The following is a 17,059-nucleotide window of genomic DNA, read 5'->3' as shown; positions in this document are numbered from 1 at the left end:
AGCAAAGTAGGAAGAATGATATTTTAAGCATGTAACAAGAATGGTCAAAAACATGGTTCCTACTATAAACTAGGTCGAACATGGCAATTCTACCTAATTCCCTATAGTTATGGCTCTGATACCAATCTGTCACACCCCAACCAATGGCGGAATCATCGGAGTGGGACGAAGAAAGATTGCTCATCACACATAACGCTATTTTGTGACAATAATTAAATAAAAACTGTTTCATTTCATAACTTCAAATTGTCAAACATTACATAAAATTAAAATAACAACAAATACAAGACAATAACATAATGACAAGAACAAAATTGATACAACATATTAAACCTAAGGCGTCTATATGTGTATCTAAGCATCGTCGCTACTTCAATTTCATAGTATCATCATCCTCAACCTGTAACATGTTTAAAATAAAGTTCAATGCAAAAGCAAAGGCGAGTATACAAGTTTTCAATATATGTATAAGCATAAAATTTAAAACGAATCCACATGGCAACTTAAGTTATTCAAGATAAACGTAACATGGCATGCAATAATTCTAGTCAACCCTCTGTTACGCAATAAAGAATGATGTTTTAACATGACCACAAGTCTACGGCCGGTGCATTAACCCTATAGCGCTACACATGTTAAATGGAGGCTCGTATGAAGCTAATGACTATGGTATCACATAAGAATCACCCAAGTTCACGTATCAAGCATAACAAGTAGTTTCATGTATAAGGATTGTTTTGTGCATGCATAAAGAATAAAGTTTGAGTGTAGTTTGTAGTTTAACATGTTACACCCCAAAAGTGGTAAACGAAAAAGGGGGTTCAAGTATACTCATGGTTTTTAAAGCTTTCCACTTGTTAATCTGCGAGAGAGTTGTTGTTGTGGGAGGTTGAAACACCAAGTCCTTCTACACGAAGAAACGAAGGTGTATGAGTATTGGAGGATAACGGAAGATTAAGGATTTGGAATAATAAGGAATATGGAAAGTAACATATGAGAAAGTAACCATCTAACCACAAAATACTCATTCTTGACACTATGAAACTCTAAAGAGTTTAAATGCTTTCATGGGTCAAAATGCCCATTAGAATCGTGACGAGTATGATGTTCTTAGGTGGTGTAACCTACTATTTTGACAATTCACCATTAGGTTATCATCAAAAGTTTGGTTATTATAAGTTTTACATATCTTATATAGTTTATATTATAGGTTATTAGTCCAAGATTATCACAAGGATGTCATAGAAGTCATGTAGGAGGTAGGAAGATAAATCTTCCATTTAGGAACCTCTTAAATTATCACCAATACACAAGTTGTCATAAGACAACAAGGATGGTCATAGACATACATACAATAAGGAAATGGAAATACATAACATCTAACTAAGAAAACATCAAGTGATGTGTGGATTGAAGGTAGGATAGCCCAAGCTAATCCAAGTAATCACACAACTTTAAGCTCTAAGCTTGTTCATCACTTGTAGGCTAAAACCTTGTCAAAATAGAATGTTTGTGAGGATTTAAACCTCTGGATTTTATGTCACAACCTTGTTTTTAAGCCCAACTAACCATAGAAGTGATTATGAGCATAAGGACATAGGAATGTGTATGAGATAACTCAAGTCAAGCAAGTTTAGTAATGTTTAATCAAAACAGAAAGTTTGGAGTCTTATATGGTGATGTTCCAGCCTTGGTTTTTTCCATGGAAAACCTGTTGGAAACATACCTAAGGTTTTTCCAAGCATTTAGAAAGAAGAATCAAGGAAAAGGTTAAGAAATGAGGAAGTTATGCTCACTTTTGTGAGTTGATATGAATCTGGCTTCTTCCTGTTCTCGGCTGCGTTTTAGTGTGATTGAGAGTGAGTTTTGAGTGTTTGGAAAGTGGCAAAAGCTTGGAGGAGTGTTGGGTTTTATAGGAGATGGATTAGGGTTGGGTTGGTGGCTAATAAATACAAGAAACACACTTAAAATGCAACAAAACCAACAAATCTAACCAATCCTGTAGGCTGTTTGGAGCTGGTAGCGGATCCGAGTGCCTCGCGGGGTGCGAAGACACATGTTGGACGAGTCGCGGCCCGCCAGACCTTGGTCTGGTGGTGTTTATGTTTTAAAAGTTGACATTTTTAGTCCCTTAGGTTCATTTTGAATGGTTTAAGGTATTCTAACGGTAAAACATGTCATATATGCATATTATAAGGCTTGGTTAAGTATAATTAACATGAAATAAGTATGATGAAGTATGATTAGGCATAAGTATGTCGTAAATAAGTATCGTATGCATTCAAAAGACGTATGATTCATGTATTTCACGAATTTGCAAGTTTAACACATAGTTTCCAAGAATTATGAATAATGTATCAATTGTTTCACGAGATTAAATGTATGAACATGTACGAAGTATGTATAACACAAATTTAAAGAAATACGAGTTTTATTTATGATTCAAGTCTCAGATTTTACAACGATTATAACGAAGGAATGATTACAAGACACAAGACTTCCAAAAATAGAAATACAAACAAGACTTTCTAATTAAGGAAAGTACGAAGAAGCAGGGCATTACATTCCAGCCTTGATTTTCCATGGAAAACCTGTGGAAACATACCTAAGTTGTTCCAAGTGCTAAGAAACAAGAATGGATGAAAAAGATGGAAGATAAGTGAAGTTATGCTCACTTTTGCAACTTGTAGTGAATCTGCCTTGCTACTGATTTCTCAGCTGAATTTAGAGTGTTTGAGAGTGGAAGTGAGGTGCTTGCAAAGTGAAAAATGTGTGGGAATGGGTTGGGTTTAATAGGGAGTGATTAGGTTAAGTAGTTGGGTCATTTAATGGAGAAAACACATCAAAACAAGCACATTTTCGGCTAATAAACGGAGTTGTCCAACAATTTTGCGGATCCAGGTGCCTGGTGGGGCGCGAGCCAGATAGGGTGGCGGGTCGCGGCCAGCGAGTCTCATGTCTGGTGGAATTAGTTTGTTATTTTGACAATTTTAACTCCTATACTTTCGTATTTTAGGGTTTTAAGGTGTTTTAGGGTATTTTATGTATAAAAGACAATGTGTAAAGGCATATAATGTAATTAAAGCATAAAATAAATATACAAGTATAAATGAGTACGGGTGTCGAGAATATGTATCGTATTTGCATGAATTGATCATGTATGACAAGTAATTGTAAGTTTAACATATTTTGCATGAATTACGAACAAATTATTACATGTATGATTATTCCAAACGTATGAATATGTATGAAGTATGTAGAACATGAATTTAAAGAAATACGAATTTTATTTATGATCCATGTCTCGGATTTTACAATGATCAAAACGAAAAGACGATTACAAGAATAGAAGATTTCCAAAAATAGAAATACGAACAATGCTTTCTAATTATGGAAAGTACGAAGAATCAGGGCGCTACAGTAGGACCCCAGCGTTCTGAAAAAGAAAAGCAGCAAAGAAATATAAGTATATAAAAAAGAAAAAGGGAGGAAAAGGAACACGCCTCCCTCTCCAAAAGCTTCTTTTCGGCATTCACAACTCGACACCGAAGCTCAACAACAACGGTTTGGTAAGTCTTCAACTCACTCATTAGTCCTTCATTCTCGTCCCTCAGAGAATTGACCCTTTGTAGCCTGCCAGCACCCATAAAAAAGCCTTCGCAAATAGATAGACTGTATTGGTCGTCAATGATCTCTGGATCCAATGCAAAATTTATAAACCTGTGTGAAGGAGGGAGAGCATGAGCCATGAAATCCCGAGCAATCTCGAGGGTGCCGACAACTGTGGAAGGGGTTATCTTCTATCGAGGGATATATGGAGCAGGGAGGCCTTCGGCAAACAAAGGGGCCAAAGAGGTGAGAGCATGAAAGCACACCGGTAGCTTGAATCTGCTCTGACCGGTAACCTGAACGGGGGAAGCTCCAACAACCGGGTCAACAGGGGCCACACTTGTCTCCGGACCCTTCCCTTTCTCTTGTGATGACGCAGGAGCTGCTGGGATCACAATATGAGCCTTGGAACCCACCTGTATATATATATATATATATATATATATATATATATATATATATATATATATATATATATATATATATATATATATATATATATATATATATATATATATATATATATATATATATATATATATATATATGGGGAAGATCATGCGAGAACCACCTCTTATTGTGAGAACCGCGAGAACCAATGTGAACACACCAAAAATGCCTAAAAATAGCTAAAAATCACACAAAAAAATTTTTTTGAATTTTTTAATATTTTTTATAAAAAAATCGCTACTTTTCGAAGCCAAAAAAAATTTTTTTTTTAAATTTTTTTTTTTTTTGGCTTCTAAAAGTAGCGATTTTAACATGAAAAATATTAAAAAATTCAAAAAAAAATTTTAGAATTTTTTTTATTTTTTTAGATTTTTTTAGATTTTTTTAGGTTTTTTGGGGTTTAGTTTTTAGCATTTTAGCTTGGGTGGGGGGGTTTAGGTTTTTGGGGGGTGGGGGAGGGGGGTTTAGGTTTTGGGGGGGTGGGGTTAGGTTTTTTTTTGGGGGGGGGGGGGGGGGGGGTTAGGTTTTTTTGGGGGGGGGGTTAGGTTTTTTTAGCTATTTTAGGTTGTGTTCACATTGGTTCTCAAGGTTCTCACAATAAGGGTGGTTCTCGCATGAGCCCCTCCCTATATATATATATATATATATATATATATATATATATATATATATATATATATATATATATATATATATATATATATATATATATATATATATATATATATATACAAGGAAGGAAGGGGGAAAGGAAATGAGAAAACCAAGAAACTAGGAACTGCAAAGAAAGAACAAGGCAAAGAATTAACTCATAGGTAAAGGTCCAGTAACAAGATTGGAGGACGGTCGTAGAGTCTTCAAATTCTTTGATAAAGAGCCTTTGACGTTGACTGTGGGAGCTTTGGACATGGCTCGGGAAGCGGACTATGATTTTTTACTGCTGGCACTCCGTAGCCGATGACGGATGTTTCAAGGCTCCGGAACTACAACACCAGTGTTGACCGGCGAATCAGGCTTATGTTTTTAGGACAAACAGGTGGCTAAGTCCTCATCCTCACTGCTCACATTCTCTAATGGAGGGGAACTCTGGGAGTCATCTGATCCTTTGGAGGAACCTTCCTTGGTAGAAGGAGTCCCCTCTACCACCCCAACAAGAGAACCACCAACATCCGGAGTACTTCCTCCAAGAACAACCCCCCCCCCATTTATGGGTTCACTACACCTTCAACCACAAATGATACCTCCTTACACTCAGCTTGCAGCAGGCTCCATAGAGTCATCTCTGCACAAGCAAACAAACACAAGAGATGACTGGACAAATGAAAACAAAGGCCTCAAACCAAAACACGATCAAGATCATCATAAAAGTAAGGACTCACTGTTGTTTTCATGAAAGGATTTAGGACGGATCGGATAGAAGGGGCTCAGACCTCCCATGGCAAGGATCCCTTCAGGAAAGTTGAAAGCCCTGGTAGGGTGCTCAAACATTTTACGCCATAACACATCTTCAGCCGCCGAGAGGGGAGGGACACCGTCATCAATTGCCGCAGCAAGGTCCCTTAGGGGAAGGTACTTAGGAATCATGGAGGGAGAAACAAAAATGAATCTATTCTTCCATTTCTTAGGATATGTGGAAGTAGGCATAAAGGAGTAGCATGGAAGGGAAATACTATCCTTTCTCTTCTCAAAAGTGAACCAATCCCCATCAGACCGGAGTCGGTAAAACCGACAAAACAGCGGCAGAGAAGGTTCACCGGCAAAAGAAGCACAAGAAAGCTCGAAATGAACGATCCTCATGAAAGCTAAAGGGTGCAACTGAGAGAAGTGGATACCGTAATGTTTTAGAAGGGCCATTTTGAAGGGTGAAAGAGGGTGTCGAACGCCACAGAAAGAAAAAAAACAAAGTATAGACGACGATCCTCTCCGGCAAACAGTCGGCCGGATCATTTGGACCAGGAAGACTCGGAGTGAACTCTGATAGGATTTTATAAGCATTAACAAAAGACTCCAGATCCTTTCTTGTAACAATGGAACAGATCGACGATCGTCCCTTTCTACTCATGATCAGAATATATGGAGAAGATGATCGGAGAAAAGTGATAAGAGGAGAAGAAGGGGATGTAATGACGATATTGAAAACCAATCAGGGGTTTTAAAGAGGTTCTCTGATCAAGGTGGTAACCGTCAAATCAATAATTCAAACACAGCCTTTGATCTAAAGCACGTGGACATAGAACGAGAGCCCTGACCGTCGGATTAAGGGGTTTAATCGATGATGAGAATCATCAGGTACTATCACAGGAGGGCCCACTCCTACAGTTGAAGCGTCATGGTACTTCAGTCCAGGCCCACACGTCTCGAGCCCTGTAGCCCAGGACTAGAGATGACTTGTCGACGAGGCCCACTCGGTTTGGGGGTGCCTCGTCTTGGGCACTTTTTCAGTTGGGCTTCGTAACAGGCCCAAAGGTGATTATTATCTCTTATAAGAAAGGGTTAGAGAAAGAGCAGGAAAAGGATTGTCACTTCTCTTGTAGAAGGCATTAAATGCCTGAATACGTAAAGGGGACTTCGCCGGAAAAGGTACGATGAAGGAACAACCTTCATTTAATGATCAAGGCATCAAGTCGATGGGGATCAGACATGTGTCTGAGTCTCCCCCAAGGCCCTACAATACCGTTAGATGGCATTAGAGCTCCCACCAAAAGGATAATTCATCTCTATTATATAAGGCAGACCCAATATCGTCTCAGGTAAGCATTCAATACCGATCTCATTGGTTACACTCACACTACACATAAAATCCGAACATTCTTCGGGTCACATTTAAGGCTTTTCGCCTAGAATTCACACCAAAAGGATATTCCGGCGACTGCAAACTCGTCGTAATAAACTCCTTCTTCTCCGGCAAGCTTTCTTATTCTCACACCGGAGCTTGGTCACGGATCCCCCCCCCCTCTCGGGGTCCTCCGTGATGAGGCTAACGGTGTTTTGTTTTGTAGGTTGACAAGATTGATCTGTTACAACGTTGACAAGCCTCGTTGACTTCATACCGGAATTCAGGGACTCGACAGGTGTGTAGTGGATGGAGTCCTATAACCCCCTAGCAATCATTACTCAATTATTACTTTTTTAATTTTTTATTTAATCTCTTAATGTATAAAATAAAAAAAAGTAACACTTCAATAAATTAAAAAAACATTACAATAACTAAAAAAACGTTACAATATAATTAAAAAACACTCTAAGACTCAAAGTCCATATTTCTTTTCGATGATCGTCTTTCTCTTTCTCTGTAGAGCCATTTCCAAGGCCTTTCCGATTAGGTGGTCATGCGGCTTTGAGTAAAACTCAAAGTCTCTCTCAAATTGTCTATCCTTCATAAGCTCGACCACTTCCCGATTTTCTAGCATACGTTGAGCTCTGAGATCGCGTATGTCTTGAAGGCGTTGGTTCATCTCGGAAAACGCTTGACTCAAGTTGGATCCCCCCAACGATGACTCTGGTCTCCTTGATTTTGCATCGCTTCTTCTACCGGATGGTCGTGGTAGGTCCACATCTGACTCATCCACCCCTTCCTCCCCCAGAAATAACGGATTAACATCGTGTAAGTCGATGTTTCGAGCTTCGGACGTTGGCGTTTCAGGTTCAACCGACTCAGAGGTTTTTAACTTCTTTGCCGCCCTTCTATTTCCAGACCTAGTCGAAGAAGTTCCTACCGTTTTTTGACGTTGGTAAATCGATCGAAAATTTGTGAATTTGTTGTTAATATCGGTCAACTTGCCCGATATTGAGTCCGGTAGTCGGCAATCTTCCCCTTGCCCATGAGACCGAAAAATGGTTCTCGGGTTCATCTCCAAAACACACTTTTATTTTGGTTGTTTGCTAAGAAAAGATAAAAAAAAATAATACACTTTTTAACAAACAAATTATATGTATAAATTAAAAATAAAAAGTCTATAAAAATCTTATAAATTTCGAGATCCTCCGATACGTCGATCCAAGCTCGGGCTAACGTGTACTCCTCTTCGTCATTCCATGGTTGCACGGTTTTTCTCATTTGGGTCTTGGTTATTTCTTTTTTATGTGACACCCGTTTGTTGCATTTGGTTTTATTTGGTCGTGTCTCCGGCTCCTCCTCATCCGGTTGTGTCTCTGTTTGTGTCTTCGGGACAAACTCAGGCTCGTTTTGTGACGATCCGAAAGCTTGTGATGAGCCATAACCTCCCATATTGAAGTTTGGATTCAAACCGCAATGATTTGGGTCCCATGAGAGGGGTTGGTTCAAGAGGTTCATGAACCCGGTTCGGTTGTGATTATACTCGACAAACCCAGTTCCATAGGCGGTTGGTCGGGTGGGAACCATGGCAACGGGTTGGATAGGAGCGTTCGTTCGGTTTGGGTTGCCGCTAGATCGGAGAGGAACAAAACCACAGTTGTAGGGGTACATAGTAGAGAAAGTGTTATAAAAATAAGTTTTTTTTATAAAATATGGAGTGAAACTATTGATGATAGATAGAATGGATTAAAATAATGGGGATTGATGGTATATATAATTTTAGTTGTTAAAAAGAAAAAAAGAATATTATCGTTCAACGGTAATAATTACACACCGCAACATTTTTCACCCGTTATAATCTTCGCGGGATTCCGAGTTCACGTGGTATAACGCCCCGTGGGCCGGGCGGCACGATGGGGCGCCATGTGCGGAGGTGACGCCATATGCTGCACGAGTACACATGGTCTAATTTCGTTTATTATATATACTTCTAATTTATAACATTCTTAGGCATTAAAAATTGTACTTTCTTCCTATGAAGTTGTATTGTGATTTATGACAAAATGACTCACTTTTTAACACTTGTGTGTTTCAAATTTTGTCAGGCCCACATTTGTTTAGAAATAGGCATGGCAGTCTCTCTCATATTTTCTCCATCAACTCTCTTCAGCTTCTGTCCTTCTCTTTTCAATGATTGGAACCACTTGATTTTGCCGTCGCCAATGCCGTTTGGAGGTCACCGGAGTAAAAGGAAGAGACGGTGGCATGGTGGTGGTGGTGCGGAGGAGCCGGAAACAAAGCTGATAAGGCGATTGTGGTGTGAGGATGATCGCGATTGTGATGGTGATGGTGGTAGAAGAGAAAGGTTCTAGGTGAGACAAAAGGATTCATGTTTCTGAATCAAATATGAAAATCAAAAAAGATAGAAGCAAGAGATGCCATGGTAGCCAATGACTACACACTACTAGAAAAATAAACTTTTTAACATGTTTTTCCATCACAAATGTGTCGCAAATCTGAGTTTGCAACGCATTTGTAACAAAATCCTAATGTTGGAAAAAACCCCGTGGAAAACTTTTTGCAACGCATTTGCTACGCAAATTTCAACTTATTTGCAACAGAAAAATTGTGTTGGAAATTTGTAACGCATTTCCTACAATTCCCTAATTCCATTAAAAAATTATTTGCAACGTATTTCCTACACATCCCATAAAGAAGTTGCAACGCATTTGTAACGAAGTATTTCCTACACATCCCATAAAGAAGTTGCAAACCTGTTTTTTTTTCTTCTGAAAATTGCATAAAAATCAGCAAAAAAAATACACAGAAAATATTAATAAACCTGTTTTAAAATCACCGTACTCGAAAACGAAAACAGTACATTACGCCATTTCTAGTGTTTCTAAACCACAAAACTAACAAACGTTTAACGTGCGTATATGTCTAAAAAGATAAGCAAATGCTAACTAATTATTAGGAGGATGCCAATTCTTCATAAAGTTTTGTAATTCTCTTTCCATGTGTTGTTGGAGGTCTTCTCTCGCTTTACTCTCACTTTCAAGATGAACTCTAAGATCTTCCCTCTCCTTCGTCTCAACCTCGAGGCGAGCTTCAAGCTTTGCCAGTTGTGTTCGCATTGCTTGAGCCTAAAATTAGTTCAAAGGTATAATTAAAAAATAAACAATACATCAATGACCGAATATCTGACCCATTTCATTTCAGAAGTTTAGTAAGCATACTAATATCAGTAAACTAAATGTACCTTACACTACAAATATATTGTTTAACACATACTATAATTATATTTTATTACTTATAAAAGATTGTTGGTGCAACACTTGAAAGCCATAAATAATCATATTTGTACAGGTATGCTAAATAATCACTAAAAAACTTTAAATTATCAAATAAGAATGTGACAATTAAATTTCTTTCCTGATCATCTCAAATCACTAGCAAGACATAATCAAATCACTAACGTCGCCATTAACCTTCTAAGTAACCACAACTTCCAAATCACCGACACGAGCATCAAAATCCCCCAATATTCACGATCCATACACCTTCAATTTCACAAACTAATCAAATCAATCTATAACACCTGAACATCAATCCTAACAAAAAAAAAACACACAACATTTCACATCATTCACTCATTCAAACACCAAATTCCAAAAAAAAGTCAACTAAAAACCGAACTAAACAATCAATCAATCATATAGCTAACAACATTTAGTCACTAATCAACTAAAAAGGTGAATAAAGTAAGCAATCAATGATATAGAAGTGGTAACGAGTACGGACCTAGGGTTTCGTAAGCACATTCAGCAGTAAAGAGAAGTGAAATTTGATACCTCTTCTATGGATCGTTGGTACTCAACAGATGATGATGGCGCACACCCACTAGAAGATGATGATGTCCCACTCACCATGTAATGTAGATCTGAAGATCCTACCCCAAATACCCGGGTGGTCCTATGACCTCCTGCCTGCACACGAGCCCACACCTCAGGGTCATCAGGACAATCAGTGAGGTCCGACCCGTGAATATCATGCATCGCCTCCAAGTACCCCCCCTGAAATATATCAAAATAGTGTATTTTTTATTGTACTAAATGTTTATACGAAAATTGTAAGAAAATAAAAAAGGATAACTTACATATACTTCTTTGGATTGGTTTGTACAAAATTTCAAATTCTTCATGTCATATATGCTAATCTCACCTTTCCTTAACTTTTCTTTGCATTCTTTGGTGAGGTGGGTTTGTAGGAAGAGTTCTTTCCAAGTAGGTTCCCGACCATATGTCCTTCTCTACATAAATATAGAGTATAATTATTGTTATAAGATTTATAGTACATACAATACAATTACCGAAATTCGTAAATAAAATTAGCTTACCCAGTTTTCACGATGCTCATCGAAACCCATAGATCCACCGGTGTGTCGAGATGACCTGTCATTGATATCGGCGTTGTTGCGATTTGATGACCCGCACTTTGACTTACTAAGCCATGCTTTTGTGTTCCAAGCCTGCAAAGACACAATACTTCACATTCATTTTTTGTTCATTTACATTTTTCTTTAAACAATTAAATCGTAATAATACTAACAAAGTGGATCCAACCCGATTTAAGACACCCACAACAATAATCAACCGTAACAGTAATCAATCATAACATCAGATAAAACAGGTTATATGCAACAACAATAATAAGCCATAAGATAATGCCTTGGCATTTTCATTTGGGTCTTGGTGCATGCTTTCCATAACCATCTCCTCGTATTCGGTATATTCACCAACATCTTCATCATTGTCTTGACCCACATGTTGAGACAATACTGGGTTTGAACATCGACCCATGTCTTGTGTACGAAATGACTCGCCATGCACATACCATACCTTATAATCTTCCACGAACTCTTTTTCATATAAGTGACCCTCAACCACATCTCTGCACTTGAAACGGAGATTTTGGCATTTGGCACACGGGCATCTAATTTTAAAAACCTCAACCCCTTCTATAAGCTCTTTTTGAATGTTAGGTGCGTTGGTGAATGCGAAATCCAAGAAATCATTGACATATAGTTGAAATGTCGGATTAAAAAAACCATTACTAGTGGTTCTCTTCGTGTACATCCAATCTCTATTTGGCAACATTTTTGTTGATCTATAACTAAAATTAATATTGAAATTAATAATCCTAATAATAGCAAAAGTAATAATAATAGTAATAGTAATAGTAGTAATAACTACAACAAAAACAAACAATAATTATCACCAAACAACCTAATCTATATTACTATATAAAACATTTCCTATGTACAAAATGATAATTTCCTATTAAATTTTGTAGGATAAAGTGTGATTCAAATGAGATTCGTCTAAAGTACATAACAATGATCCTACATTGCAAATCCACATTAACTTGCGTAATTCTTTGACCAAGGTACATTAACTTCCATCATAACATGAACAAAAAGTTAGGACTAATGAACTATATCATGAAAATTCTATTTTCTATGCATAACACAAAAGAAATATACTCTATTCTCAACTTCATTCAAGAGATATAACACTAATCATGTTCAAAACTGCAAAACTATCATTATATACAATTAACTATAAAAGGAATGAAACTATCCTAACGATAACCTAAAAGCATATACGAATTCAAACACCTGAGCGCAAGAGATAACTCCAATTGTTGATGAAACCCTAATTGTTAAGATTGAGATCGTTCCTCCTGCTCTGTCAGATCTGGCGCCTGATGTGAGATTGAATGATTCCAGAACAAAAACAAAATTGTTGAGATTAGCAAATGTAGTTGAAATAGCCTTCAAATCGTATGAACTTAAGCCCTAACAAAATTCACAAAAAAAAAAAGAACGAGAAATCACAAAATTCAGGAAGTTTTAGAAGATAAAAACACTAGAAATTGTGAGAAAACTTGCATAAAACGATGGAAGCAGGTGATTATCTACAACCAGGAGCTAAAACATGAGTTGATTTGAAGCAATTGAGAGTGAGAATTGGGGAATTAGGTTTTGTTATATGGGGAGAGTTTGCAGAAACGTGATGTTTATCAAACATGAGAACATTTTGAGAAGGGTATTTATATGGGGGAAATTAGGGGCTTTTTTGTAATTCGTTAAAGTTGGATTTTTGGGTGTTTCTTTCTTTTTTTTTTCTTTGCTACTTGTTTGATTTTATTAATTTTATTAACAATGGTTTTGTTAACAGATCTAGATTTTTTATGAAAATACCTTTTGGGACAAGACTTTGTTTATGAATTATAAAATAATGTAAGCGGATACTGTTGAGCATGAATCACAAATTCAATTCATTCCATCTTAAGCTTCAACTACACTTTACAACGCCTGTTACAAATTTAAAAAAAAAACGTAACGCTCTTGATACGGAAAGTAAACATATTTTAGTTGTGTTTTTTCAACTATAAATATGATATTTGATTTCCCACTTAATTTGTTTATTTAGATTTTAATTTTAAATATCAAATATTATCATATCATGTTCGATAAATGTAACATTGCCTAATTTTAAATATGAATGAAAATTGAATACAAAATGATAGAATAAAGTATTTACATTTATTGCTATTATCTTCTTTTATTATTTAAAAAAAGTTGTATGTGCTAGCAAGACTAAATTGAGAAATACATTAACGGTTTTTAGTTTTCGTTTTGAATTGAAGTAAAGAAAACATTCCACTAATAGTCTCAGCACATCTTACAAATCGTCCGTCAAATGACGAATGATGTAGCACGTTTTACTTTACAAATTGATTTTGATATTTAATGCGTTTGTTACAAATGCGTTACAAATTGTGACGCATTTGTGACGGAATAATAATAGTTATAAAATCTAATCTAATTAATATGTTTCTGACAAACTTGCAAGAAAAGTGTTCAAAATTATGGTGTTTTTTTGTTTTGTCACTATTGCGTCAAAAATTTGCTTAAAAAATTAAGGTTTTTTCTGTCGTCAGAAATCCGTCACAATTTGGTCGAAATTTGCAACGCATTTTTTTCCGTCAGAAATTCCCGTAGCAAACTGTCACTTTTCTAGTAGTGACACTACATCACCGGTGCCGCCGCCTGCGGTGGTGGTTTGTGGCTGAGAAGGCCTTTACAGAAACTGCAAAGCATTTCTCACTATAATTGATCATGAAGAAAAAGGTGAACCAAAGTGACTGACCCCAGATGGTTGTACAATAAGCTTTGATAGTTGCACATACAGATGCAAGTAGGAGAAGCAATTGCAATAGATTTGTTGAAATAAAAATAATGGAAAGATATTATATGGTTTAAGGTCGCCACCACAGGGACGAAGCGTTTGATGATTTTTTTTTTTTTTGACCCGTAAATTTCATTACCAAAAATCAAAAGCTACAACCAGTAGTATCCTCTCAAACTGGGAACTTGAGCAAAGTTCTAGAAAGTAGAAACAGCACATAATATTTTTGTTATTATATTGGACGACGGACGAGACAACTAGCTAATCGGGGGACGTAGGGACAGAGAGAACTCTTTAACGAAAATCAATCTTGAAATTAAATAATAATAATCTCTATCGTTCAGTAGGAAATTTCTTTTATTTTTATCTGAACCTGACAAACACATCTTTTTCCTTTGGGGAGGGTACTCTGAGTAGTGGGTACCTCGTAGGATCTCGACCCGCCTACTCGGGTCATGTATGGATGGATATGCAGGAAGGGGTGTTCCTAGGTGTATGTAGAGGTTGTGTTTGTTTGTGAGAATGGATTCCTCGCCAAGTCAGTTTAGGGGGGGGGGGGGGGGGGGGGTTGCAGACACACTTGCACGAATTCGGGTAACGGCTACAAGGGAAAAAGAAAAAGGAAACTGTACCCGACCAGGGATGGACGTATTGTTGACATTATCTCTTTATTATAATTTGTAAAAGAGGGATATTTATTATTGTTTTAGAAAGGGATCTTAATGATTTACAAAAATGATATTAAATACTGTTTTGTAGGTTGTAGAATAATTTACAAAAAAGATATTATATGTTGTTGTGTAGGTTGTAGAAAATGTACGATAAATAAATTTGTACTTAAAAAGTCTTAAAAGTATGTTAAATTTGTTCTTAAATTTAACTTGTCACTATTCTAGATCTATTTTTTAGTTTTCCCGTCTCACTCTTGTATTTATTTATGGATACTTACTAGGCTAGAACCCCGTGTATTACACGGGTTTAATAAATGTAATTTTATATAGTAAATAAAAAATAATTTATTTTTATAGACCTCATTTATTACACGTGTGTTGAGTAAATATAATTTTATATATTAAATAATAAAAAAAATTATATCTTTAAGAACCTCGTGTATTGTGCGGATTGAATAAATGTAATTTTATATACCAAACAATAAAAATTTTATATTTAAAAAAACGATGTGTATTGTACGGGTTGAATAAATTTAATTTTATATAACAAATAATAAATAAATAATGTTATATCTTAAAAAACCCCGTGTAGTGTATTACAGAGGTTTATCTATTGTTAAAAAAAAATTTAACCAGTGTAATACACGGGGTTATAATCTAGTATCTAAATATATATGATTTTATAAGATTGTTTCTAATAATTTTTATGGCAAACTATTGTTTTATTTGGGTAAAACTTTAATTAATTTTTTAAACGTGGGTATGTGATTATTTTTAATTACAAACTAAAAAATCAATTTAAATTTAGGGTAATAATCAAAATATATTTAAAAGTTTACAATTATTTATTTTTTCGAAAAGCAAGGCAAATGCATTCAAAACTAAAATATCCAGCAAAAATTATGCGCACCATCCAAACTATTTTTTAATATTTAATTCAATTAATATTTAATAATTTAAATTAAATAATAATTATCTATAATTAAGGATGGTCTAGATTAATGACAAGTGTCTCTTTATTGGTTTCTTTTATTATATAGTATAGATTATTTAACTATGGATAACTATTATATAATCAACTAAATAAATTTAACAAAATACCAATTATTAATTTTCTAAATGAACTTATTCTTTTTACTTAAAAGCTTCTATTTAACCAAACAAACCAAAAGATTTGCAATATCAATTCGACACCAACTTTTGGTGTTTTCTGTATTAGTGTCGGTTTTTACCTTCATGTACCGATACCGAATAAGACCGTACCAGTACTGGTTCGATACCGGTTGACACCAAGCTTTTCCCAACCCGTGATATTAAAAAAATGATTAAAGTTAAAAAGTAAAGAAAATACCTATTATTATAATATTAAAATAATAAAAGTATTAAAAAATATATATATTATTATAATTTTAAAATTACTATTCATTAGCTTCTATTTATAATATACTAGTATTAAGCCCCTGCGTTGCAGCGGTTGTCATAAAACTGTGTCAAGTTGTATTAGTGCTATACCATTATCAGCGATCACCAACACCGGAAAACTCGTAAAAACAAAATAAATAAAAAAATAATAAAGCCGAGCGAAAAGCAGACGTAAAATCTTTGAATTATGCACACTCGTTGCAGAGAAATTAAATCGAAACGTAAAACATAGAAAAAATAACTAAGTTAATCCAAAACCCGTGCGTTGCGACGAACGTGTCAAATGGAGAAAAATAGATGTGTTTTGACAGGCCAAACGGGGAAAATATACGAAAAATGTTGAACCCCACACGCACATTGCGGTACGTTAACTCACAAAATTTAGAACTAAACGAAAATCTTAGGAATGATGAAAAGTATGGTGGAACAAAATTGAAAATTAAAAAAAAAATTGGGGTTAAATTGGAAAAGATGAAAAGCTTTAGATTAATAAGTAAAAAAAAACAAAGGGTCTAAATTGCAAAATTATAAAAGTTTTGGGTAATATTATTAATAAGTAAAAAACAAAGGGGCTAAAACAAAGGATATTAATAATTTATTAGATATTAATTTAGATATTTATAATATTATTAATTGGATTTATTAATATTAAAATAAAGATAAGGATAAAGATAAAGATAAGTGATATTTATATATATTGGTTATTAGTATTAAAAGAAATATATTAATTAAATAAATATAAATAAAATTTATGTGGTTGAAGGAGAGGATGCCATGTGGCATTATTTGTAGTCTTTTATTAATATTTAGATTAGATTAGATTAGATTAGATTAGATGTATAAATAATGATTAAAGTTAAAAAGTAAAGAAAATA

The 17,059-nt window shown here is 35.3% G+C and overlaps 1 protein-coding gene across 1 annotated transcript; it reads right to left on the bottom strand.

Moving 5' to 3' along the window:
• Window positions 1–9,666: 9,666 nt before the first annotated feature.
• LOC110869780 lies at window positions 9,667–16,000 on the bottom strand. Its single transcript, XM_022119004.2, has 6 exons — window positions 15,995–16,000; window positions 12,516–12,695; window positions 11,235–11,366; window positions 10,995–11,147; window positions 10,690–10,911; window positions 9,667–9,981 (listed from the first exon to the last, which is right to left on the bottom strand). Exons 1-6 carry the CDS (start codon window positions 15,998–16,000, stop codon window positions 9,802–9,804), a joined length of 873 nt encoding a protein of 290 aa, XP_021974696.1. The 3' UTR covers window positions 9,667–9,801.
• Window positions 16,001–17,059: the final 1,059 nt, after the last annotated feature.

This window comes from Helianthus annuus, chromosome 8 (assembly GCF_002127325.2).
Source record: "Helianthus annuus cultivar XRQ/B chromosome 8, HanXRQr2.0-SUNRISE, whole genome shotgun sequence".
NCBI classification, from domain to species: Eukaryota; Viridiplantae; Streptophyta; class Magnoliopsida; order Asterales; family Asteraceae; genus Helianthus; species Helianthus annuus.
Note: the sequence above shows the minus strand (reverse complement) of the source record. Positions and strands in the feature narration are given on the sequence as shown.

Coding starts and splice junctions, on each gene's coding strand:
- LOC110869780 (XM_022119004.2), bottom strand. Junction 11,148..11,234: donor ATGAGCATCGTGAAAACTGG/GTAAGCTAATTT, acceptor ATATTTATGTAG/AGAAGGACATATGGTCGGGA. Junction 10,912..10,994: donor ACCAATCCAAAGAAGTATAT/GTAAGTTATCCT, acceptor GATATATTTCAG/GGGGGGTACTTGGAGGCGAT.